This window comes from Indicator indicator, chromosome 26 (genome assembly GCF_027791375.1).
Source record: "Indicator indicator isolate 239-I01 chromosome 26, UM_Iind_1.1, whole genome shotgun sequence".
Lineage (NCBI taxonomy): Eukaryota > Metazoa > Chordata > Aves > Piciformes > Indicatoridae > Indicator > Indicator indicator.
The window spans coordinates 13,492,932-13,519,264 of record NC_072035.1 but is presented as its reverse complement, the minus strand read 5'-3'; the positions used below and the strand labels follow the sequence as shown (position 1 = coordinate 13,519,264).

The 26,333-nt window shown below is 49.2% G+C and overlaps 1 protein-coding gene across 1 annotated transcript in view; it reads left to right on the top strand.

Moving 5' to 3' along the window:
* TBX5 (T-box transcription factor 5) overlaps nt 1-21,467 on the top strand; it is a 48,944-nt gene extending 27,477 nt beyond the window's left edge. The window contains exons 8-9 of the mRNA XM_054392745.1: nt 9,282-9,508; nt 20,884-21,467. Of these exons, the coding sequence (XP_054248720.1) occupies nt 9,282-9,508; nt 20,884-21,467 (811 nt within the window). The remainder of the gene's footprint in view (nt 1-9,281; nt 9,509-20,883) is intronic.
* Nucleotides 21,468-26,333: the final 4,866 nt, after the last annotated feature.

Here is a 26,333-nt window from a genome sequence, read left to right as displayed (position 1 = left end):
TGATTCAATGAAAGCCTGCAGTAGAAATCTGCAGAGGATGAAGCTTATGCAGAGAGTTGATGAGATCTCCATTACAGATGCTAGTGTAGGGCTTTTCCCTTCAAACTCTCATCAACAGAGCTGAGTTAATAAACCAGAGCTATTGTGGGGCTCAGGGGGTTGCAGGCAAGTCTGAGCTTTCAGCACTTTTTAAGTATGTCAGTGCCAAAATTCAGCAGGGGTGAAGTGTTTGTGAGTCTGCAATTTGGTTCAACCCTTCAACCAAGTTTTGCTGATCATCTACAATTCCCATTGTCTTCATAGGAATCACAGAATTGTTTTTGGTTGGAAAAGGCATCTCAGACCAATGAGTCCAACCATTGACCTAACACCACCATGGCCATGAAACCGTGTCCTAAAGTGCCACATCCACAGGTTTCTTGAACACCTCCAGGGATGGGGACTGCACCACCTCCCTGGGCAGCCTGTTCCAACCCCTGACCGCTCTTGCAGCAAAGAAATTTTCCTCATCTCCAACCTAAACTTCCCCTGGCACAATTTGAGGCCACTTCCTCTCATCCTATCATCTGATCCTAGGGAGAAGAGACCTACCTCCACCTCACTGCAGCCTCCTTTCAGTGAGTTGTAGAGAGCAATGAGGTCTCCTCTCAGCCAGATTAAGGAACTCCAGTTCCCTCTGCCAGTCCTCAGCAGACCAGACTCTTCAGAGCTTGTTCCAGGTGCTGAAGAGCTTCTGGAAGTCTCAGTTCCTGGTTACTCTTTTGAGAAATTAATGGAATTTGGTCCTTGAAGCTTCTTATTGGGAAGGCTTTTGAGAGGAAAGATGATTATGTGAAAGGGTGGCTCTGAGCTCCCTTGATTGGTGTCTTGGTCCCTTTCAAGGTGAGACCAAGATCCAAACTGATCCACTTGCTGCAGAAGACTGGCAGTGTAATTTGATGTTGTGTATATTTTTCTCTCTCAAAGATCATGAGCCAGAGTTTGTTGCCTTTGGCATGAGTCCACAGTAATCTTCCTGGCTCCAAAGGAATTATTCCAAAGATTTCCTGGTGTAACTGACAACAGAAACTGGGCCAGACACAAAGGCCTCAAAATCAGCACCCAGACAGAGAGCTGGCATAAGGGAGAAGGTGGTGCCTCTTGGGGTGCCAGTAGAATAGATGGATGAGCCTCTAGGCTCCAAAAAGCTTTTTTCCACCCTGGCATGCTAACATTGTGCTGGACTGACAGACACTGGCCTGACAAATGCAAGAGCTCCACTGCAATTGACTTTGCTCCTCTTGTGTCTGCTCATTGCAACTTCACATCAAATTCCTTAGAGTTGTTTCAGTTGGAAAAGGCCTCTAAGATGGAGTTCAACCATCAACCTAAGACCACTATGGCCATTAAACCATGTCCTGAAGTGCCACCTCTATGTGGTTTTTCAACACTTCCAGGGATGGTGACTTCTTCCCATATCCTCTCACTGAAGTCTCCCAAGAGCCACTTCCTGTCTGGAATGTTTTCAATGTGAAACTTAGAGTTACAACATCTGTTGGAGAGATGATGCCTGCTTCCAGCAAGCCATTCCCAAGGAAATTTCCCTGGTTAAAACCCCAGTGGGCTGTAGGCTTGAACTGTATTCTATAGGATTTGCTGGAGGTCAGGTGGAATCCAAAATAAGGCTCTGATGACCTTCACTGGGGGATATTCACAGAGCTTTTAAAGTGAGTTAAGTTAGTTCTAGAAACACAGGGCAGCTGCAGTTTCTTCCAGTGCCCCTTGAGCGCCCAGAGAAGGGCAACAAAGTTGGTGAAGGGTCTGGAGAACAGATCTGGTGAGGGAACATCTGAGGGAACTGGGGTTGATTAGTCTGGAGAAAAGGAGGCTGAGAGGGAGAGCTCATTGCTCTCTACAACTTCCTGAAAGGGGTTTGGAGTGAGGTGGATTTTGGTCTCTTCTCCTAGTATCAAGCAATAGAATGAGATGAAATGGCCTCAAATTGCACCGAGGGAGGTTTGGGTTGGAGATTAGGAAAAATCTCTTTGCTGCAAGTGTGGTCAGGCATTGGAACAGGCTGCCCAGGGAGGTGGTGAAGTCACCATCCCTGGGGGTGTTCAAGAGACGTGTGGATGTGGCTCTGTGGGACAAGGTTTAGTGGCTCAGGGTTGGACCTGATGATCCTAGAGGTCTTTTCCAACCTTAATTATTCTATGGTTCTTTGGAAATCCCTCCAGCAGGACCCATTCTGCAGGAGCTCAGCCCAGTACTAAAGGATGCTGCTGAATGGCCAGCATGCATTCTTCCATCTCCTCTCCTGTTCCTCTTACTCCAGCACAAACAGTGGGATGTGTCTCCAGAAATTTAGCTTTTTATTTGCCTGGAGGTAGCCCTAGACCTCTGGCTGGTTCTTTGCACTGCTGGTTCTTGGGCCTGTTGCAGGGATCTGGTTGGGCTGTGCTGCTCAGCAGAGTGATGGTTGTTAGTTACCAGACTGTGCAGCCACCCAAAGCAGGGCTGTTGGACACCTTCATGTTCTGGCAAGAAGGTCAGGACATCTGATATGTTGGTGGAGAACACTGCAGTGAACAGCCTCCCATAACTCTCAGTGAGTATTTTGACTCCTGTTATTAGACATCCTGTCTAGGGTATTATTTGCTGTGGGGCTGGCCTGCAATCCCCATGCAGGGAGAGCTCATATTTGCTCTGAGGGTAAGCCTGAAGGAAGCTCTCAGCAGTTCCTCTCCCACCAAGTCCTTTCCTGCTGTAGTTTATCCATTCAGAGCCTCCAGACAGTCTCCTGAGAGTGGTTCCATTTTATTTGTGCTGGAAATAAGCTGCAATGAATGCATGCTGACAATTGACAATTGTTTTCTGGTTTATTATTTTTTTTTCCTGGGAGATGGTGAATTTATTCCAGGCACTTTTTTTTTTTTTTCCTCCCCCCTCCCCTTCCTCTTTCCGTATCTGCTATGGCTGATTTCCATTTGTTTCCTACTCTCCAGTCTCAGCAGGAAGGACAACAATTGGTGGCCTGGGAAATATAAACCCAAATGCCTTTGAGTTGTATTTGCACATCTGGAATTGGGGTCTGATGCTGCACCTTTCTATCCACGGGTGCTGGGCAGGAGGAGGGGAAAAGACTGATGGGACAGCAAATATCCATCCTTTTGGAGTGACTGACCAAGGAGGAGTTAAAACCTCCTGGCAATTTGGAAAGAGGGAGGAGAAATCACTGTGTTTGGCCACTGATAGACCCTTGGTCAGCTTTTGGACTAGGAATTGCCCTTGGGAAGATCTAGATGGTGCCCAGCTCTGAGCTCCAAAGGATGCTCTAAAAATGTGGCAGCAGATAACCATGGGGAAATCCTTTTCCATCTCACAGAATGCTCTGGGTCAGAAGGGAACTTAAAGATCATCTAGTTCCAACCCACCCCACCATGGGCAGGGTTGCCTTGCCAAACCCGGCCTTGGGGCATCCACAACCTCCCTGGGCAACCTGTTCCAATGCCTTACCACCCTCACTGGAAAGAATTTCTTCCTAATCTCCAGTCTAAACCTGCCCTCCTCAAGCTTCAATCCCTTCCCCCTCATCCTATCATGACAAGCCCTTTTAAAAGTCCCTCCCCAGCTCTCCTGGAGCACCCCTAGGCACTGAAATTGCCACTATAAGGTCTCCCTAGAGCCTTCTCTTCTCCAGCCCAAACTTTCACAACCTGGGGTCATGCCTCACCTTGACCTCAACCAGATATCAGTGTGATCTTTGGGGACCTGCCACTCAAAAAGTCTTTTGAAGTCTTGTTACAGCCACAGCAGCTCTGGAAGGTGGTGTGTTCTGATGCTTTGTTGCAGAAACATCAGAAGCATCTTCTCCAATCATTTGCTGAAGGTCAGCAGGGGGTTGGATGCTTCAACACTGAAGTTAGAAAGAGGTTCTGAACAAAGAGGTCTTCCAAGGGCTTTTGAACAAGATTTTTTTTTGTTCCTTTTTGTCTGGCAGCTGCCTTTACTGCACGTTGGCTGGAAGAGTAGGAAACTTTCAAGCCTGCACATGAAAATACACAGAAAATTATGAGTGTCTTCCAACGTGGTGATAAGCAGGAGAGTGAGCTGGATGTAACTCTCTGAAGGTCTATGTTTAGAATGTTTCCACAGTTATTGGTTTGTTGGAGGCCAACAAGGTTTCCAGCTCTGAGATTACCAATCCCTCTTGAATGTGTTCCTTTGAATTCTCTGCTAGATGTGAATTTGTGGTATAAATGATCTCACAGAGTTCCTGACTCTGTCATGGTGAGGACATCACTTGGCCAGGGAATCCAGAGCACTGGAAGAGGCTGCACAGAGAGGTGGTGGGGGGCTTTCAAAGGCCACCTGGATGTCTTCCTGTTGTGACCTGCCCTTAGGTGATTTTGTTCTGGCAGAGGGGGTTGGACTCAGTGATCTTCAGAGGTCCCTTCCAACCTCTACCATTCAGTGATTCTGTGAATGAGGAAAGATGTCAGGAGGGAAAATGAGACCAAGTTTGCTAATTCCAGCTGGCAGGAGTCTGATCAGGGTGGAAATGCTTGGGAAATGCAGGAAGGATTCACTTGTAAGGTCTGGCCTGTGGGTTCAGGGTTATATGATGAGCTCTAAAGAGGAACATGTGTGCTGTTAGGAAATGGTTATGGAGAGCCAGTGTCTGCTCCTATGGGTCTGGAAAAGATCTAGCCAGGTGGGAGTGAAGAACAGAGTCCAGAATTCAGGCCTGAGTGCCTTCATAATAGACTTGGACTTCATCCCTGATTTCTTCCCCCAAGCTTTAATGAAAACCAAAGTAATATCCTCTGCTGGTGGCCCTTCAGCTGGAAGCCTGCTGGTGCAGAGACTCTCCAGCACCCTGTGTAATGCAGCTCCCTCCTCCTGTCCCCTTCTGCTGTTGTAATCCACCAACTATGGTAACTGAATACTCATCATGAGCCTCTAGCAGACCTTAAATAGACCAGGGAGAGCTTCCTTCCTCTACATTCTTTTCCCAACTCAACCTTTCCTTTGTTGCTTTTCTTCCTTCTAATTTTAAAGTTTTTAATTAAAAAAAAAAAAAAAGTAGCCCATGTAAAACTCACTCCCACTCTGGCCCAGCAACAAGTTTTGTCCTTGTTGGATGGACAATTTCCTACATTCCATATGTGAGTCATAGAATCATAGAATTGTTTCAGTTGGCAAAGACCTCTAAGGTTATCAAGCCCAACCATCAACCCAACCCCACCATGGCCATCAAGCCATGTCCCAAAGTGCCATGAACACCTCCAGGGATGGTGACTCCACCTCCCTGGGCAGCCTCTTCTCATCCCTGACCACTCTTGCAGCAAAGAAACTTTTCCTAATCTCCAACGTAAACCTCCCCTGGCACAATTCCAGGCCATTTCCTCTTCTTCTATCACCTGAGACTAGGGAGAAGAGGCCAACCCCCACCTCACTCCAACCTCCATTCAGGGAGTTGTAGGTCAATGATGTCTCCCCTCAGCCTTCTTTTCTCCATTTCCTTCAGCCTAAAGTCAAACTTGAACATTTCTTTTTCACCCTTCCTACTATTTTTTTGGACTTCCTACTGTTCTTTTATTTTTTATTTTTTTTTTCTGTGCCTGAGGTGACCAAAATCTTTAGTTCCATTGAACTGTGGATTATGACCCACTATTTTGGGGCATAGTGACTTTTAGGCACCAAAAGAAGTAGAATTTGGGTAGGCATTTAAAAGCAAACTCAAGTGGGTAGCTGTGCAACAGGGCACATGGAGTGAGCTCAGGAAGCAGCTGAAGTGTTTCAGGGTGGTTGTTGCTTTACAAGGTACCAAAGTTAGATCTTTATTGGAGCTCAGCACTTAAAAAAAAAAAAAAGAGAAAAAAAAAAAGGGGGGGAGGAAAGAAAATAAAAGAGAGATACAGCAGCAACTGCCTTTGTGTGGGGAAAAATGGTGAAGTGAAGGACAGGGAATATTTTAGGCATTGAGTTACAAAATACTTTCCTTCCTCTCCCTCCTCAACTAGTTGATTTTTTGGCAAAAATAGCACCCAACATGTTTTGACTGAAATGGAAATATTTCAGTCTGGAGAGAAGTCATTGAGATACCTCCTGGGAACTGCTGTTTGGAAACTCAGTGTCTCCAACCTGTTCCCTCTGCAGCGTGGCTCTCTGCTCTGTCTCCTTCAGAACACTGCTCCTGGTCCTCTCTCCAGCCATGGAGTTTGTTGTGTGTCCCTTGGGAAACACAGTTTGAAAGGCATTTGGTGCATGGTGGGAATGTGGGATGCTGACCCCACCTATGCTGACACTCATAGGATCGTTTTGGTTGGAAAAGACCTTTAAGATCCTCCAGTCCTGCCTTTCTCTAACTCTGCCAAGCCTGGTGCTGAACCATGTCCCTCAGCACCACGTCTCTGCAGCATCCCCAGTGTTGCCTTTTCAGGCCTGCAGCTTCTTTGTGGAAAGAAATTGTTTTTAACTGATGAAATGATAATCAGGTGGATAAACTTTCCTCACCTTAGCTACCCACTGAGAAAATCTTGATTTAGGTGAGAATTATCTGGGCTAGAGATGGCTTCTTAGTGTTGGTCTGGTCCTCCACAGAACAAGGGTCTGATGTTGATGTGAGCTACTGTGAGGATTTAGTGTGAGAAGCCCCCATGCAAATCTAATCCCATATCCCATGGGGATTTCCATTTCTTGCCCCACCTCAGCAGGGAGAAACTGTGCAAGCAGTCTCTACATCCTCCAAAAAGCCCCAGGGAACACCATGTGGCATCATGCCATGGTGTGTTCCTCCTTCTCCTCCATCACAGGTCACAGGTTCACCACTGGACACACGAAGGCTTTGTCGTTTCTGGGTGGCTTGGGCAGTGGTGGTGGTGTTGGAGCTGAGGAAGAAGGAACCAGCCAACCCTGACAGCAGCCTCTCATGAGGGAGGAGAGCTAAGGGCAAGGTCCATGTGTTGGCTCCCAGCAGATTGCCTCCTCAGAAGGACAAGAGGGTGGAGGTGCATCTTTGGGGTGTCATGCTGGTACTGTTTCCTTGAGGACTGCTGTGTGAAGGTGGAGTGTGGCAGGAGCAGGGAGCTCAAACCCAGGATCTGGTAGGGCTCAGATATCCCCTAGAGCTTAGAAGATTTGAAGGTCAACCATGAGATCTGAAGGCTGTAGATCTTGAATCATAGAATCAACCAGGTTGGAAGAGACCTCCAAGATCATCCAGTCCAACCTATCACCCAACCCTAAGCAATCACCTAGACCATGGCACCAAGTGCCTCATCCAGGCTTCTCTTGAACATCTCCAGGGACAGTGACTCCACCACCTCCCTGGGCAGCCCATTCCAATGTTCAGTCACCCTCTCTGTGAAGAACTTCCTCCTAATCTCCAGCCTAGACCTCCCCTGGCACAACTTGAGACTGTGTCCTCTTCTTCTGCTGCTGCTTGCCTGGGAGAAGAGCCCAACCCCCACCTGGCTACAACCTCCCTTCAGGTAGTTGTAGACAGCAATGAGGTCTCCCTGAGCCTCCTCTTCTCCAGGCTAAACACCCCCAGCTCCCTCAGCCTCTCCTCACAGGGTTTGTGTTCCAGACCCCTCCCCAGCTACGTTGCCCTGACCTTCATGAGAAGCCTCCAGGAAGAGCTGCTGGGGTAGAAAGGTTAGTGCTGGATGTCCACAGGCAAAAGAGGTCCTCTGAAGCCCACCTCCTACCCTGGCTTCCATTGTGGTCCTGAGTATTTGAGGGATAAGTCTCAGCTTCTACCCAGTCCAGCTCCCTTTGGTTCCTTGTGCACAGCCTGGGCTTCAGTTCTGAAGAAAAAGCTGCCTGGTCAGCCAGCCCAAGTGGGTGGAAAACCATGTGGGGAGGAGCTGCTGGGGTTCCAGGGGAAGAAACCCCACCTTTGGAATAGGCTCTCCTTGGCAAGCCACCAGTGCCCGAGGTTTGGAAAGCTTTCATGGCACAATGTGAGAGGCATTTGTTTGGGTTTGAGCTCCTGGGTGAGTTTCCCCTCCACTGCAGCTTGGTTGTTGATGTTTCTGGCAGCCACCACAGCAGTGGTTTGGATGAAAGCTCCCTGCTGGGAGTAGGTTTATGTAATTGGTATTGTTAAACGTTGTAAATAAGTTCTGAGCTGCTGCAGTCCTCTCCAAGGGGTGTAATTGGAGAGTCAGGGCTCCTCCTCCATGTCCAAGTGGCCAGGTGTGCCTGTTAGTAGGATTTAAGGATCTGTCCTTGCTCCAGCATAATGATGTGGGGCTGGTGAGTAGGGTACCTCAAAGCCAACTCGGTCCAATGGTTATTGCCTCAAAGAAGAAAGCTTGTGGTGGAATCTGGGCTCTGCTTGTGGCTCCTCTGAGCCTGGTGGCACTTTGTGAGGTGCTGCTGTGTTGATTGATCTTTAGGTATTTCAGCAAGTCCTTGGTTTCAGGGAGCACCCAGCTGTCTTGGTGGAGGTTTGCACTTCACCTGAAGCCTCTGAGATCCCTGTTCAGCTTCTGTTCTCCTGCCTGCAGCACAGGAATGATCTTACCCAGCCATGTTGCTGATGTTCTTGGAGAAACATCTTCAAAACACGTTGTAGGGTCTTGTAAGAGAGGGGATTTCCAGACAGTGTTGGCAAAGCATCCCTGCTCCAAACCAGATTCCAGAGCAGGGGAACAAACCAGGCTTTCCATGTTTGCTCCCCCTGCCAGCCTGGCTCCACCAAGGCAAGAGGCTCTTGCCTCCATCAGCCCTTGGTGATGTATTTATTTCTCTTTTCTGAGAGCTCTGGAGTGAAGCGTGCTCTCTGGGCCAGGGATCCCCCATCCAGGACAATCAGGTTGGCAGGCTCTGGAAGAAAGGAATGGGGACAACTACCATAAGGGGGAAAAGCAGACCTAAATATTTGATCCCTCTCCAAGACAACTTCCCTTCTGCCAAGCTTTTATTTGCACGTCCACGTGTACACCATAAACAGTATATAAATGACAAGTGCTATCAGGATATGGAGATATCAGTCTTTATTTTGCTCCAGCTGCAGATATCTCTGGTGTGTAAGGGTATAAAATAGCACTTGGGGTGGCAGAGGCCTGAATCTGAAGGGGAAGAAACTGAGAGGAAAGTGAAACGGAGGGGTGGTGCACGAATCAAGCGTGACGGGGCTGCGGTCTCCTGGGAGGGATGTTTCTCTCTCCCTGAAAGCCTAAACAAACACCATGACACTAATGTGCTGCCTTCATGTAGGACTCCACTGTTCTAGCTATTAATTGATTCCTTTTCTGCCTTGTTTGTTTGTTTTGTTTCCTTCCTTTTAGTAAGGAGTACCCGGTTGTTCCCAGGAGCACGGTGAGACAAAAAGTGTCCTCGAATCACAGCCCCTTCAGTGGTGAGACCAGGGTCCTTTCTGCCTCCTCCAACATGGGCTCCCAGTACCAGTGTGAGAATGGGGTGTCCAGCACCTCCCAGGACCTGCTACCACCTGCCAACCCCTACCCGATCTCCCAGGATCACAGCCAGATCTACCACTGCACCAAGAGAAAAGGTCAGACCTTGGCTGCTCCCCACTTGGTCTTTCTCCTTCTTAACATGACTGTCAGTCTTGGTTTTGGATATTCCTCCTTGCCCACAGGCTGGCCAGCCCCAACCAGTTTTGTCAATGACACTTGAGGATGAGCAAGGGATGAGGGATGTGTGCTGGAGGTGGACAGATCCTCCAAGCCGGGCTGGGAAGCTCCTCTCACCAGTGTCAGCTTAAAATCCCATCCCTTCTGCTGGGCTGGGAGTGAGTGGTTTGGAGGGATGGCAGTGCCTTTCACCCACCTTGAATCCACATTCAGTAAGATTAGCTGGTGCTGGAGATAAAGATGACTTATCTGTCTCCATAGCCCCTCAGACAGGGTTAATCTCCAAGAGGAGATACCTTGACAGCTTGGATTTTGCACAGTTTTCAACTCAGGCTCTCACAGTTGGGAGACAGTTGTCTGTCTGCAGAAAGCAATTCCACTTAAATGCTCTAATGAAGAGGACATGGGATTGGAAATCATGATATCCATGCTTGTTCCCCTCTGCTGTGACTGACCTGCTTTGACAGAGCTTGAGAGATCAACTTGAGAGCTGTTCCCCTTGCCCTGGTGTGAAGAGCCCTGTGGTAGTGATGGGATGGGCAGGAGTGAGCTGTTTGTCTTCTCTCCTTCCCTCTCCCAAAGCAATGGAAACTCTTAAATGCATTTGCTGGACTGAGATAGCCTAGGATCAGCTCCACCCCAGGCACTCAAGAAAACAGGGAACTCCCAGGGCTGAATGCATCACTGTGGGGTGGGCAGGAGATAGTTACTGCCCATTCTTGTTCCTCTTTCTCAGGATTTAGCCTAGGTTGCATGGGAAAATCGAGCAGGAGTCAGCATGCACTATGGCATTTGAAAGCATCAAGAATTTCTCCAGCCTGGTAGCCTCTCCTCACAGCAGATCCCTTCCTATTTCCCTGCATGGTCCTATCAGTCAGCCACATGTCATTATTTTTAGTAACATAACCCCTGGGGCACTGGGATGTGCAGGGTAGACACACAGGCTAAGGTAATGGATGCTGGGAAGTGCTGGCAGATGAGGCAGGAGAGTAGTAGAAACCTCCCTCCCACCCTTAGTGAATTCCTTGAATGCTGAAACAGCACAGTGATGTGTGCACCTGTATGGGGAGGGAGGTGGTTCTGCTCCTCTGCTGCTGAGATCCCACATGCAATGCTGGGGCCAGCTCTGGAGTCCTCAGCACAGCAGAGACATGGACGTTTTGGAGCAGGGCCAGAGGAGGCCACAGCAGCGCTGGAAGCCCTCTGCTGCGAGGTCAGGCTGACAGAGATGGAGTTGCTCATCCCAGAGAAGGCTCCAGGGAGGCCTTTTTGTAGCCTTTTGGTGCTTAAAGGGGATAAGAAATCTGGGGACAGACCTTTGAGCACGACCTGTTGTGACAGGACAAGGGCTGATGGCTGAAACTAAAGAGAGGGAGAGTTAGTCTAGAGACAAGGAAGAAATGTTTGATGCTGAGGGTGGTGAAAGCTTGGCCCAGGTTGCCCAAAAAGGTGATAGAAGCTCTCTCCCTGGAACCATTCCAGGTCAGGGTGGTTGAGGGCTCTGAGCAACCTGCTTTGGTTGGAGGTCTCACTGCTGACTGCAGGGAGGTTGAACTAGATGAGCTTTGATGGTCCCTTCCAACCCAAACCTGTCTGGGATTCGAGAAATCTGAGCATTTTCCTGAGACTGAGCTGATCATTGGAAAACAGAGGCATCGTTTTCTGGCCCTTTCAGATGACCAGGCAGCCCTCATGCATGAAGTCTGTGACTGGAAATCATAAATCACAGAATGCACTGAGTTGCAAAGGACCTCTAAAGGTCATCTAGTCCAGCCCTCCTGCAGTAAGCAGAGACATCCCTACCTAGATCAGGTGATGAACAGAATGGTGATACTGGGCTTGAGCTAGCTGCAAGGTAGGGGAGTAAGGAGTTGCAGCAGCCTCCCTGATTGTCCCCTAAGGTCAGAAGTGTGGTGTGTGGCCTTTGCTACCCCTACACTGATGTGGGACCTTGGATGCAAGGTGCTAGGACACAAACCGCTTGCTGCAGAGCCCTGCTGCTGGTGACAGCACGACACATCCCCTTCACTTTTGGCATCCCTCAGCCTGTGCTACATTCTCAGTGCTCCTTTGTCCTGGGAGCTGAGATTTCACTGCTGCTCTTCCCCTTCTGCACACCCTAACCAAAACAAGCTGGCCCAAATGGCACCAACCCCCTTTGGACAATCTCCTGACTGCTGCGTGTCCTCGCACCGCAGGGCAATTCATCATTCGCCTCCACATTGGAAGGTGATAAGGAATCAACAGAGGTTTCCTTCCAGTTTTGGGATTCCCATTAAGTGGTGTCTCCATGGGTGGTTTCCCTCAATCCCCCAATTATCTCACTTCCTCTTATTGTCACAAACGAGACGACTATCTGCCCTGTACTAAGCTCCCCCCGGCCCCTTCTGGCCTGAGTGGCCCTTGCCAAAGTGCAGGGGACAAGCCAAGGGAGTCCTTGTCTGGGAGGGTTGATGGCCTCTCATTATCTCTAGGATGGCTTGAGTGGCACAAGCAGTTAAGGGCCTTTTATCAAAGCCGCCAAATGCTTTAATCAAAGAGAAGCAGTGTCCTGTCTGATACCACTGGCTTCTTCCGTGAAGCTGGAGGTCTCAGGAGCTTGAGTCTCTCCTTTCCTCCCTCTGCCTTTCCCCCACCCCGTACGTCCCAGTAAATCAAAACCAGCCACCAGGGCTTCAAGAAGAGGAACACAAAGTTAATGGGAAACAGAGAGCCAAGCTGAGCTGCCAAAGCAGCTCTTTGCTAAGTGAAATTAATTAAAGAAAGAAAGGAGGGAAGAAAGAAAGGAGAAGTCACCCGAGATGAGCAATTCTGCTCAGATAAATCAGAACGTGATCCAAGGTTTCATCTCAAGCTCTTCCTTCAAACACCAAGCACAGATTTTTGCTGAACTTGGGAAATAACATTACCCATAATATTCTGCCCCTCTCCCTTTTGACAGAATAATAGAATGGTTTGGGTTAGAAAGGACCTTAAAGATCATCTAGCTCCAACCCCCCTGCCATGGGCAGGGACACCTTGCACTAGACCAGGTTGCTTTAAGGTCTCAGGGCCTCATCCAGTCCAGGGGGTGTCCGGTTCTGAGCCCCTACTACAAGAGGGATCTGGACATGCTGGAAGGTGTCCAGAGAAGGGCCACCAGGATGAGCAGAGGGCTGGAGCACCTCTCCTATGAGGAGAGACTGAAAGAGTTGGGGCTGTTGAGTTTGGAGAAGAGAAGGCTCCGAGGAGACCTTCTTGTGGCCTTCCAGTATCTGAAGTGGGCTACAAGAAAGCTGGGGAGGGACTTTTTAGGGTGTCAGGGAGTGATAGGACTGGGGGGAATGGAATAAAGCTGGAAGTGGGGAGATTCAGGCTGGACATGAGGAAGAAGTTCTTCCCCATGAGAGTGGTGAGAGCCTGGAATGGGTTGTCCAGGGAGGTGGTTGAGGCCCCATCCCTGGAGGTGTTTGCAGCCAGGCTGGATGAGGCTCTGGCCAGCCTGATCCAGTGTGAGGTGTCCCTGCCCATGGCAGGGGGTTGGAACTGGCTGATCCTTGTGGTCCCTTCCAACCCTGACTGATTCTATGATTCTATGATCCAGTCTGGAGTTGAACACCTCCAGGGAGAGGGCATCCATGACCTCCCTGGGCAACCTGTTCCAGAGTCTCACCACTCTCACTGAAAAGAATTTCTTCCTAATCTCCAGTCTGAATCTGCTTTCCTCAAGCTTCAATCCATTGCTCCTCGTCCTATCTCTACAAACCCTTAGAAAAAAGTCCCTGCCAGCTTTCCTGTAGCTCCCTCCAAGTACTGGCAGGTTGTTCCAGGGTCTCCGTGCAGCCTTTTCTTCTCCAGGCTGAACAGCCCAAACTCTCTCAGCCTCTAAGTATGATATTAAACTTTCCCTCAGAGCTCTCCTGCTTTTCTAACTGTTAACAAGCCTCACCATCTCTGAGAACATGAGAGCAAGAGCATGTTGAGCCCCAGCACACCTCTGTCCACTTTCTGGAGTGGAAGTTATATTGACTTTGTTGGATCATCCACTCCCCAAACATTCCTCCTCAGCTGGTTTAGGATTTATCTCGAACGGATGATTTCCTTTTCTCCAGGAAAAAGGAGTGGCTGTGGTTAACTGCTTGCAGGGACAGAGGGCAATTCAACTGGGTTTGAGAGCAGCTGGTGTCTGTATCTTCTGTTTTCTGAGATAGCCTCTCAGATATGGCTCCTTCCAGCTTTGACATCTCATGGGGTGTCTTTCTAATCAAGAGGGCAAGTCTTGGTTTAGGCTCAGTCTGTATTTGAGCAACTCAAAGGCCTCTTACTCAACTTCTCCTTCCTTGGTGACCTAAGGCAAAGATTTAGCTCTGTGCTTGACAATGTTGTTCTTAGCTGTCAAGACAAGATGGATTCACCCTGGAGATCTGATATGGAGTTACATTAGGGGAGAGCAGCAGGACTCTGAGGGGATGTTATCTCTGAAGGCTCCTCTCTTTCAGGGAGGTGATGCTCTCCTGGGTTAGGAAGGAGGGAAGGACACATCCCAGAGCCTCCAGTCTGGCAATTACTGGTGTGCAGGTAGAAGTGTGGGGTCACAGTGCTGGGAATGACCCTGGTGTGGTGCAGTGGGGCTGTTGCTCCAGGCACCTTCTGAACATGATGAACGCTGGTTAATGGCCATCCTGAAGGTGAGTCTCATCTTACATTGTATTCCAGCCCTGCATTGGGATTGCTTCTGGCATTTCCCAGAGTCACTGGTCTTGAGAGGATGGCTTAACTCCAATCCTGCATCTTACCAAGGAGTGGCCTCAGGTCTTGTAGCCTAAAAATCCACATCAAAGACCAACTAAAGCTTTGCCTTTTCTCTGGTTGTTCTGCACCTCTCATTATCTCGTTGCTGTGCTTTGAGGAGCCCAACAAGATCAACCAACAGGCAGCTTGCTTTCTGTCTTTCATTTCAGCCCCATGTCCCAGTTAGGGCTCTGAGGCTTGTTTTCCCTTGTGTTATCCTCTCCCTCAGACTTCCTGTGAATTCCAAAGCCATCCTGCTAAGCCTCTGCCCCTTCCCAGCCTTACACAATCTCAACCACTTGGCAGATCTCTGGGATGCTTGTGATGCTGATCAAGAGGCAACTGAAACAGGCTCTCCCTGGGGAGGTTGTCATGTTGGCACTCTGAGTGAGAAGAAAGATGTGGCAGAATCCACTGGCTTCAACCAGCAAGGACCATGTCCTTCAGCCACCTAGTTTGGCCATGACTCTGGCCATGGAGGAGAATGTGTCTTTCATCTCCTTCATCCTGTGATGAGGTTGATGGAGATACAGCAAATCCTTTCTCCCTTCTCCTCATGAACAGGGTGGATACAGCTGTCTGCTGGCTGAACTGATGTCTCCCTCATGCCACCCAGCTTTTCTTTCACTCAGGGAATCTGTAGGACAAAAGTCAGGTGTTGGATGCCTGCTGCTTGTTCTGCTGACGTTAGAAGATGCAATGAGTTGGCCAAGACTTGAGCTATGCTGCAGCTAGAGGTGTTTGCAGCTTGGGTAGATGCAGTGGAGCCCAGAGCAAGGTTACTGGTGGGACACTGAGGGTGAAGAAGAGCCTGCCTGCATGGTGAGATCATCTTCAGGGGGCTGGTGCACTCCCAGTTTTGCTATGCAGCCATGCTGCTTGTGGCACTGCAGTTTCAGCAGCTTTGTATAAACATCCTTCTCTCCCATCAGGAGATGCCTCTGCAGGCAGTGCTGGCAACATGCTGCCTCTGGGAGAAGTTCCAGCTTTTGGTGTTGGATTGTCTGTGTCCTACAACCCTTCCTGTTGTGTTCCCCAGCAAAGCAATGCAGCCATACTGCAAACCCTGTGGTTGCTGCAGTACCTAGCATGGCTTGGGTTTCACCTCCTGGGATGCCCTTCTCATTTCTCCTTTAAAGATGCTCATTTTGATTGAATCTTCTTTCTCCCCTTGCTTCTCTTCCTTGACAACCCTTGTCAGGCTTGCACACTGGGGTTGACTAATCAGGCTCGTACTAGAAACCAGACAGGATGAACCAAGAGTGTTAGTGTGATAATCACCCATTGTGTCTCCTTCACAAAGTTGGGATGAACCTATTGTAGTGCCCTGGTAAATGTGGGTGAGCTTCAAACCCTAAACCAGTTGGGTCCCATCCTTCATTGTCTTCCTTCCTGGGGAGTGGATTGTCACGGATTGGGAGGGAGATCTCCTGATTTACACCAAGGGAAGAGGTGAGCCCAGAGATTTCACATGTTTGCATTTCGTTCTGGACCGGCCCTAATCTTGGAACTGGGAAAATTCCATTTAAAAAGCCATTTGTGTGGTATTTACAACCCAGCTGGAAGTAGTAAATACCGGAAATCTTGGAACCGCTCACTGCTCGCGCTCGAGCTCCTTCGTTAGATAGATCATCAAATTCCTTGTGAAGGAGCCAGTTTCCACCCCATTCTGCAGGCTCAGTTTTCCTTGGATCCACTTCGGAGCAGCTTTTCCCAAGCCCTGGCTGCTTCCCCTGCTTGGCAGAACCTTCTGCTTTTTGAGGTTTGCGCAGGGAGCCCTCAGCTGCCAAGAACAGCAACAAAAGTGGAGGATGATCAGCGTCTCCCAGCATGGTCAGCATCTCCCAGAGGTGCCCACCACCTCCTAGGGCTAGGTGGCAACAGAAAAAGGACAGTGAAGGGCTGCCAGGCAACTGGCATCAAGGATCAAACCCTCAGCAAACCAGTTATCTCCTATGTCCTGCTTATGCTGATGCTGAGGAGGTGAGAAGCTCTTCAGGGAGAGAATCGTGGCCTTGATACAGGCTGCCCAGGTTCCAGAGCAGGTGGAGATGACTTTGGACTCGGCCTTCATCATTGTGTGGCAGCTCTGACTTGTCCACCTTTTGCCATTCTCTTACTTGAAGGTGTCCCCTTTCCACCCTCAGATTTGCCTCTGCAGACCACAGGGATGGGCTTAACTTGATCCATGCTGGCTTTGGGCTTCTCTGGGAGGAGTGGTGGGATCAGTGGTGGAGAGTCTGGATTGGTGTAAACTCATCAGCTGGCACCATCCTATCTGATGATGAAGATGGACTGTTCTTTTCCCTCTCCAGCACTTTGAGGTTGCATAGATGGGAACATCTCCAGGAGGAGGGGCCAGAGGGCAGGCAGAAGCTGTTAGGGTAGGGTGCAATCCTTTCCTAGTGACTATGACCTCCATGTGGATGGATACTGTATTCTTACATGTCTTAATATGTAGAGGGACAGTGCCCTTTCACATGGCATACAGTCATAGAGTGACTCAGAGAATGCATTGGGTTGGGAGGGTCTAGATGACCCTAGAGGTCATCTTGTCCAGCCCCTCTTCAGTAAGCAGGGACATCCACAACTAGGTCAGGGGGTTCAGAGTCCCACCAAGCCTGACCTTGGATGTCTCCAGGGATGGAGCCTCCACCACCTCCCTGGGCAACCTATTCTGGAGCCTCACCACCCTCAGAGTACAGAGGGTGTACTTTTCCTAACATCCAGTCTAAATCTACCCTTCTGCAGCTTAAAATCCCTTATCCTGTCACTACAAACCCTCATAGAAAGTCCCTCCCTAGCTTTCCTGTAGCCTCCTTCATGTAGTGGAAAGCTGCTGTAAGGTCTCCTTGGAGCCTTCACTTCTCCAGGCTGAACAACCCCAGCTCTCTCAGCCTGTCTTTGTAGGAGAGGTGCTCCTGCCCTCTGATCATCTTTGTGACTCTCCTCTGGAACCCTCTCCCAGGAGAGGGATGGCCTCAGAGCAGGCAGGTGGGGTCTCACTAGAGCAGAGTGGCAGAATCCCCTCTCTCAATCTGCTGGCCACACTTCCCTCATTAAGTGATTCATTAGTGACTATGTCCTCCAGGGGGATGGTTCCAATGTCCTCACACATCTTAATCTCTGGAGCAGTGGTGCCGTTTCACATCTGACATCAGCGAGCCTGGCTCTAGAGAAGCCACCAGGAGCCATCAGAAGAGCTTACAGAAGAAAAGAGTGGTCCCCTGTAGGGTTCTCCACTGCAATTCTGGTTGCTTTTTGTTTCTCTCTCTCTCTCCACCTGCCCTGATTTGGGGGAGCAGATCCGTAGCGCCGCAGCTCCGCTGGGGTCATGGCAAGCAGGGTGATGGCTCTGTGGGAAAACCAGCAACCTCAGGTTGTAAGTCAGGCCTAGTTTTCCACAATGGAAAACAAAACAAAACAACAAATCAACCCAGAGTGTGCCTGTTGTGCATTAAAAAAAAAAAAAAAAAAAAGAATAATCAAAATCAAAATGAAGCTCAACAGGCAAAGCCCAAGCCAGTGGTTCCCGACGCCAGCAGAGCGCCGCGGTGTGATGCTGAAAACTTTATTAGCAGAACAATGCTTGGTTTTACAAGACATTGTTTCCTCCACCCCAGTCTTCTTGTTAGTCAGTGGTGGCTTGGAGATCCAAAACTTACAGGCTGGCTATAAAAGCCAGAGTTCAGGCTGTTCTTCCAGATGTTCCTCCTGTGACAGAATCGTGGTCAGAAGGGAGCTTAATTCTGTGCTTCCAACTCTTGGTCTTTCAGGGGACTGTGGCCTTTGCATGGCTTGTGTGGTCAGGTGGCTAGGAAGCCAACACCATCCTGGCTTGGGACAGAAACAGTGTGGCCAGCAGGACTTAAGGGGTAGTTATTGTGGACTGGGAACTGGTGAGGCCACAGCTCAAAGGCTTCAGTTTTGAGGCCCTTACTCCAAGAAGGACATTGAGGTGATGGAGCGTGTCCAGAGAAAAGCAATGAAGTTGGGGAAGGGTCTGGAGGAAAGGTCTGGTGAGGAGCAGTAGCTGAGGGAACTGGGGTTGTTCAGCCTGGAGAAACAAAGGCTGAGAGGAGACCTCATTGCCCTCTACAACTCCCCTTTCAGGGATTATTCAAAGGGTTGGAGCCAGGTGGGGGTTGGTCTCTTCTCCCTAGGATCAGGTGATAGAACAAGAGGAAATGGCCTGAAATTGTGCCAGGAGAGGTTTAGGTTGGAGATGAGGAAAAACTTCTGTGCTGCAAGAGGGGTCAAGGATGGGAAGAGGCTTCCCAGGGAGGTGGTGGAGTCCCCATCCCTGGAGGTGTTCAAGAAATGTGTGGCCATGGCACTTTGGGACATGGTTTAATGGCCATGGTGGGGTTGGGTTGATGGTTGGACTTGATGATCTTGGAGCTCTTTTCCAACCAAATCAATTCTAGGATTCTGAGACTTGGTAGACACCTGAGGGGGGAGTGATGAGTTATTTCACAAGCAGCTTCTAAAAGAGGTCCCATGGCTGCTTACAGCAAGAAGGACATGTCCATGTGTGTGCTCACAAGGAGCAAAAGAGGCACCTCCTCCAAAGGGATGCTCATGTTAGAGCAGCCCAGCAGCAAGACTCCTGATTTGGCAAATGGGGGACAGATGTTTTAGTCCTCTTTTTTTTTTTTGGTGAAACTGGTGTTTTTGTGTTTGCTTGTTTGTTGTTTTTAATCTTTGTATTTTGGTGGTGGAAAAAAATTGCAGCTCCAAACATTGAGACAATTTGGAGAGGGTCATTTCTTGTGGTATTCTCCTAAATATTACTCCTGCTGACAGGGTGCAGCCAAAAGGACCTTAAGTTTAATGGGGTGGTTTTCTTCTTGCACCAGAAATCTTGTTCTTGAAGCAGCAGCAGCAGCAGCAAAGTTAATCCAGGTCAGGAGCAGCTCTTCTTCCCTTGCCTCATTGTCCTTAGAATCTCTTGGTGAAGTGCTTGTCCCTGGGAACTTTGCCATCCATTCCAGCAGAGTTGGATTTCATTTGATGACCCTGTGGATGAATAAAAAACTCCATGCTCATGTCTTCATTTTGCTTCACCCAAGAGATTTCACCTAAATTGTTTATCTCCTTCCCTCTGTTGGCCCAGGGATGCTGCAGGAAACAAAGGGCTCTGCAAGCTGTGCCTGGTTGTTTCTAGCTGTGAAATTTACTTTTCTTTTTTGTCACCCTTGGCTCCAGCACACAGCACACCACAGCCTGGCATGGATTTGTGTCCCCTGCTCCCTTGGCACAGCTGAAGACTGCAGCTGGGAAACTCCAAATTTGATTGTCTCAACTGTGCCAAGGCTGATGCTTCCCTGGGTTGGAGGGGTTTTTATTGTAGTCTCCATTTTGGTCTCATTTATCTCAAAAATCACAGAATCCTTTTGGTTGGAAGAGACCTTTCAGATCAAGTCCAACTGCTCACCCAGCACTGCCAGATCACCACTAAACCACATCCCTCAGCATCACATCTCCATGGCTTTGAAACCCCTCCAGGGATGAGGACTCCACCACTGCCCTGGGCAGCCTGTTCCAGGGCTTGACAACCCTTTGGGGGAAGAAATTACTCTTCAAGTCCAACTTAGACCTATACCATTGCAGAGGCTTCTAGTTAACAGCATCAGCTCTGAGCCTCTCAGCTGGGAGTGGAGCATTCTCTTAGATCCACAGCCAGATGTTCCTCCTCTTGTCAAAGTGCCAGCAGAAAGGAAGCAAGGAGCTTGGCAGTGTGGGAGTGCACATGGGGTATCACTAAGCAAGCGAAGCATCAGGATCCCTCCAGCATCTTCCAAATTGGGTGGTTTTTTTTTTTTTTTTCCCTTCCAGAGCTCCTAGCTAACTACTTCTCCAGTGCAGCAGGCAGGGCCAAGTACAAGGCTTGATTAGTGCAAGGCTTGGTTTCAGAAGGCTTGACAGACTGAAAGAGTTGAGACTGTTCAGTCTGGAGAAGAGAAGGCTCCGAGGTGACCTTCTTGTGGCCTTCCAGTATCTGAAGGGGGCTACAAGAAAGCTGGGGAGGGACTTTTTAGGCTATCAGGTAGTGGTAGGACTAGGAGGAATGGAATAAAGCTGGAAGTGGGGAGATTCAGGCTGGATGTGAGGAAGAAGTTCTTCCCCATGAGAGTGGTGAGAGCCTGGAATGGGTTGTGCAGGGAGGTGGTTGAGACCCCATCCCTGGAGGTGTTTAAGGCCAGGCTGGATGAGGCTGTGGCCAGCCTGATGTAGTGTGAGGTGTCCCTGCCCATGGCAGGGGGGTTGGAACTGGCTGATCCTTGTGGTCCCTTCCAACCCTGACTGAATCTATGATTCTATGATTAGTGCAAGGCTTGGTTTCAGGAGACTCTATTCAGATTGATTCCAAAGACAGGACCTGGAATTATGTTGACATAAGTGGGTGTAGTGTCTGGCCCAGCTCAGACTGCGTCCTTGCTAAAATGAGGACCAAGGAGAGGGAAGTCCAGCTGAGGGCACGGTATTGTCGTTCACTAGCAGGAGTTTTCTCTCCCCACAGATGAGGAATGTTCCACCACCGAGCATCCTTACAAGAAGCCCTACATGGAAACCTCTCCAGCAGAAGAGGATCCTTTCTACAGGTCCAGTTACTCCCAGCAGCAGGGACTGAACACTTCGTACAGGACTGAATCAGCCCAGCGCCAAGCATGTATGTATGCCAGCTCTGCTCCCCCCACGGACCCAGTGCCCAGCCTAGAAGACATCAGCTGTAACACGTGGCCAAGCGTGCCCTCCTACAGCAGTTGCACAGTGTCTGCCATGCAGCCAATGGACAGGTTACCCTACCAACACTTCTCTGCCCACTTCACCTCCGGGCCGCTCATGCCCCGCCTCAGCAGCGTGGCCAACCATACCTCCCCCCAACTAGGAGACACCCATAGCATGTTCCAGCACCAGAGCTCCGTTTCTCACCAACCCATCGTCCGGCAGTGTGGACCTCAAACTGGTATCCAGTCCCCTCCCAGCAGCTTACAGCCAGCAGAATTCCTCTATTCCCACGGCGTGCCTCGAACCCTTTCGCCCCACCAGTACCACTCGGTCCACGGCGTGGGCATGGTGCCAGAGTGGAGTGAGAACAGCTAACCAGGGCGCTCAGAGAAGTGCAAGAGCGGTAGCCCTGGGGGGAGGGAAATAAATCATGGGAAAAGGAACAAACCCACCCCCCCATACCCCCGCCCCCCCACTTTGTTGATAAGAAAATTGAGAGTATTTTGCAAGACTCCTTGAAGTGAATGTTCACCGACAGCACTCGAGAGGGATGGACGCTGGCTGAAAGCAGGCGGAAGAGTCGTCGGCCTCGCTGTGACTTTCCCCCCTTTTCCCTCCTGTTTTTTTTTTTCGTTTTCCTTTGAGTTCAAAAGCAAACCCAGCAGCTCAGCACACCCCCTCCCCACCACCATCCCATTCCCCTCCCAGTTTGCCTTGTTGCCACCTCCAGCCCCTCCCCTTACCCTCTTCCCTGTTGCTCCCCTGCTCTTTTCGTTCTCCAAGGGACACCAAACTCCTGCTGCCTTTCTGGACACAGAGTGCTTGAACAAAAAACAACAACTAGGATGTTACTTTTTTTTTTTTCTTTTTCTTTTTCTTTTCCTTTTTTTTTTTTTTTTTTTTGGTGGTGTTGATGTTGACAATGTTATATAATAAATAATAATATATGTATATTTTTTTTCCCACCCCTTTCAATTCTCTCTAAAACAACCTAAAGCAAAAACCAAGATCTCAGCTCTTTTTAGCAGGTGGACATGTGGGAGTGGTGGTTTTTTGGTTTCTTTTTTTTTTTTTTTTTTTTTTAGATTTTATTATTATTTTTACAGGATCATAGGATTGTTTGGGTTGGAAAAGACCTCTGAGATCATCCAGTCCAAAGCCCATCATGACTGTTAAACCATATCCCAAAGTGCTATCTGCCCACATTTCTTGAATGCCTCCAGGGATGGTGACTCCATCACCTCCTTGGGCAGCTTCTTCCCATCCCTGAACACTCTTGCAGCAAAGAAATTTTTCCTCATCTCCAACCTAAACATCCCCTGGCACAATTTCAGGCCATTTCATCTCCTTCTATCACCTGCTACTAGGGAGAAGAGACCAACCCCCACTTCACTACAACCTCCTTGCAAGGAGTTATAGAGAGCAATGAGGTCTCCCCTCAGCCTCCTCTTCTCCAGGCTAAACAACCCCAGTTCCCTCAGCTACTGCTCCCCACACCTGCTCTCCAGACCCTTCATCAGCTTGCTTGCCCTTCTCTGGACACACTCCAGCACCTCAATGTCCTTCTTGTAGTTTCTTTTCAACAGAAAGAGGTTTCACAAAGCCACCAAGAAGAACAGCAAGTACCTACCTCACCCAGGCATTGAGTGAAGTCAATCCCTGCAGGGTGCTGTTTCCTTCCAGCCCCCCATAAAACCACATCTCTGCAGGAACAAGCCCTATAAACTCATCTCCTTTCCCACTGGTGTGTAATTCAGTTTCTCTTCTTTCCTTCCCATCTCCCACTCCTTTTTTTTTTTGGTCCATCAGCTGGATGGAAGTGTCTTTCATGGTATCTTTCAGACCTGCCAACACCCACAGCTTGTCTCCTGCTGAATTTGCCCCAAGTGGGGCTCTGAACCAGCTAGGGAAGGAGGTGGGGGAGCAGGATGCAGATAGCAAAAAGGAAATGTTTGCTTATAAAAAATGATGCTGAGGCATGCTTACAATCCCAGACTGCCATTTTATTGGGTGTGCTTTTTCTTCTTCTCAAAAAAGCAGAAAGGATCATACAATCATAGAATGGTTTGTGTTGGAAGGGACTTTAAAGATCATCTAGTTCCAACCAACCTACCCCACCATGGGCAGGGTCACCTCCCACTAGAAGAGGTTTCTCACAGCCCCATCCAGCTGGGCCTTGAACACCTCCAGAGAGGGAAAATACCTCTCTGGGTAACCTGTTCCAGTGTCTCACCACCCTCACTAGAAAGAATTTCTTCCTAATCTCCAGTCTAAATCTCCCCTCTTCCATCCTCAATCCATTCCCTCTTGTCCTGTTCCTACAAGCCCTTGTGAAAAGTCCCTCCTCAGCTTTCTTGTGGCTGGGAGAAAGAAAAAGGCATCTTGGGCTGGGAATGTGAAGTGAAATGTGAAGAGCAAAAAAATGAAGTGTTTAAAAGGAGAGGCTGGGAGCAGAGCAGGCAAGAAGAGAAGAAGCAGCAGCAGCAAATGTGTCTATGTAAAGATGGCTACTGAGGAATTTTTCTGGTGTGACATTTCCTGGCACTATGGATTTCTGCATGGGCATTCCAATAACTCTTGGTATGTCCAAGCCAACAAAGCAGCTCATCCAAAGGGGTTAAATCCTTCATGGGATGAAAGTTTGCTTGCTTTCTTTCCTTCTTACGGTGTATTTTTTTCCTCCTCTCCAGTCTGTGCACACTCTATATAACTTACATATATTTTGAATTAAAAGGAATTCTAATTAACCTGCATGTCAGCAACTGGGAATGAGGTGGGAATATGTGGAGATGAGGGAGTGGCAGACAGGTATCCAGAGTCAGAGATTAAGAAGAATGAAGCAAACCCTACCTAGCTGTGCTTTTTCTGTTTGAATTCCTATATGTCCTCACTCCAAGAAGCACACTGAGGTGCTGGGGTGTGTCCAGAGAAGCTGGTGAAGGGTCTGGAGAACAGGAGTTGCTCAGCCTGGAGAAAAGGAGGTCGAGGGGAGACCTCATTGCTCTCTGCAGCTCCCTGGAAAGAGGTTGTAGGGAGGTGGGGGGGTTGGTCTCTTCTCCCTTGTATCAGGTGATAGAAGAAGAGGAAATGGCCTCAAGTTGCACCAGAGGAGGCTTAAGTTGGACATTAGGAGAAAATTCTTTGCTGAAATGGTTCTTGAACGCTGGAATAGGCTCTCCATGGAGGTGGTTGAATCCCCATCCCTCAAGGTGTTTAAAAGAGGCAGAGGTGCTAAGGACCATAGTTTAGCACCAGGCTTGGTAGAGTTAGAGAATGATTGAACTCCATGATCTTCAAGGTCTTTTCCAACTGAAATGATTCCACGATTCTACTCCTGTGTGTTGATTTCTGCCTAATAAATACACCACACTCCCAAAGGCAGGGGACTTGCCTGCCTATTTTTCATGGCTTTTTGGTTATCTTTGTTTCTTTTTTTGCTCAGTGCTCCTAAGCTTGAGGTTTGTTTCTTTCTGGTGTAGCACAGGAGGTCCAGCATCCAAGCAGGGCAGGCTGCTAAGCAGTGATGAGCTGAGCTTGGGATCACTGTGTGCTTACCTACTATGGAGCTTCCTGGTCCCCCATTCCCAAGGGATGTGGTTTCCTGGGGATGCTTTCCCATTAAGGCAGATTAGAGATGACCTTAGGAATCCAGGTGGGTGCTGGGGTGGCACCAGGAAAGCTTTGTGGATGTGAGGCTTGCCCCTGTTGCCATGCAGATGGGGATAGTGAGGGATATGTGTCCTAGGGAAGCTGTGGAGCCATGTCCCAGTCTCAGTGGAAGAAGGGAAGATGCTGGATGCTTCATGGATTGGAAACAAGGGAGATAAGGAGATTGCAGAAGAAAAGTCTGCTCTGTGTTGCTAGTGAGCCACAGCCAGCCCAGGAAGGAGCATGGTCAGGTCCTGTGAATGAATGGAGGAAGTGTCCCTCACTGGCAGCAGCTTGTCTGGCTAATGTGTGACTGGCAGCCTTGGGGTCCTCCAGGGGAGGTTTAGGCTGGAGGTGAGGATAAAGTTCTTCACAGAGAGAGTGGTTGGCCATTGGAATGTGCTGCCCAGGGAGGTGGTGGAGTCACCATCCCTGGAGGTGTTCAAGAGGGGATTGGACGTGGCACTTGGTGCCATGGTTTAGATAGTCATGAGGTTTAGGGTGACAGGTTGGACTCGATGATCTTTGAGGTCTCTTCCAGCCTTCTTGATTCTATGATTCTATGATTCTATGTGCAACCAGACATCTAGGGACACCTTGCAAAGGGGCAGAAAATGAGTAGGGTTAGTAGAGCTCCTTCACAGGTGATGTGCCCACCCAGCTGTCCCCTGGTGGGAGCTGGGGGAAGGGGCCTGCTGGGGCTATCCCAGCACTGACTACAACACAGCTTTGTCTGGCTGGCTCTGCTTTTGGTGTCTTCCCCTTACAACAACTGGGTTTCATCAAAGCTGGGTTAGATGCAGGCAAAATGTGATGCTTTGCTACCCTGGGAGCTCCCTCTGGGTATTGACCACATTGGCAGGCAGAAGGAGATGGAGACATGGAGAAACCCTTCTGTGGGCAGGGCTGGGACCTTGTGTCACACACAAAGCTGTCTTCTTGGAGCCAGCTCCAGGGAATCACTCACCCACTGCATTGCTCAGTCAATCACATGCTGTTCCTCCAGAACATGCAGTTGTCCAAGATTAATGATGGAGTAAATGACCTCTGGAGGTAAGGACTGAAGAATGACACCATGGTTAGTTGTCAGTCACACTGGACCTTCCAGGCTTCATCATCCCACTGCTAATTATTGTCATCATCTTATCACTCTATGGTAACTTCCATGTCATTAAATGGCCAGTGGTTACTCCCTAAGTAAAGAGCTCTCACTAGAAATGTGGAAACTAAGGCCACGTGCTCAACTGTTGCTCAAGCTTTGGAAGGAAAGCCTCAAGCTTTCAACTTGGCTAATCCCCTCTGAGTTCCTTGTGTTGTTCTTCTAGCTCTTCAGGTTTTAGCTCTTTGGTGGAGCCTGTGATGCCATGGGCTCTTGTTGCTGAAGAACATAGAATGGCAGGGGTTGGAAGGGACCTCTAGAGATCATTGAGCCCAATCCCCCTGCCAAAGCAGGATCACCTAGGGCAGGTCACACAGGAACAAATCCAGGCAGGTTTTGAAAGTCCCCAGAGAAGGAAATTCCACAACCTCTCTGGGTAGCCTATTCCAGGGCTGCAACACCCTCACAGCAAAGAAGTTTCTCCTCCTGTTAAG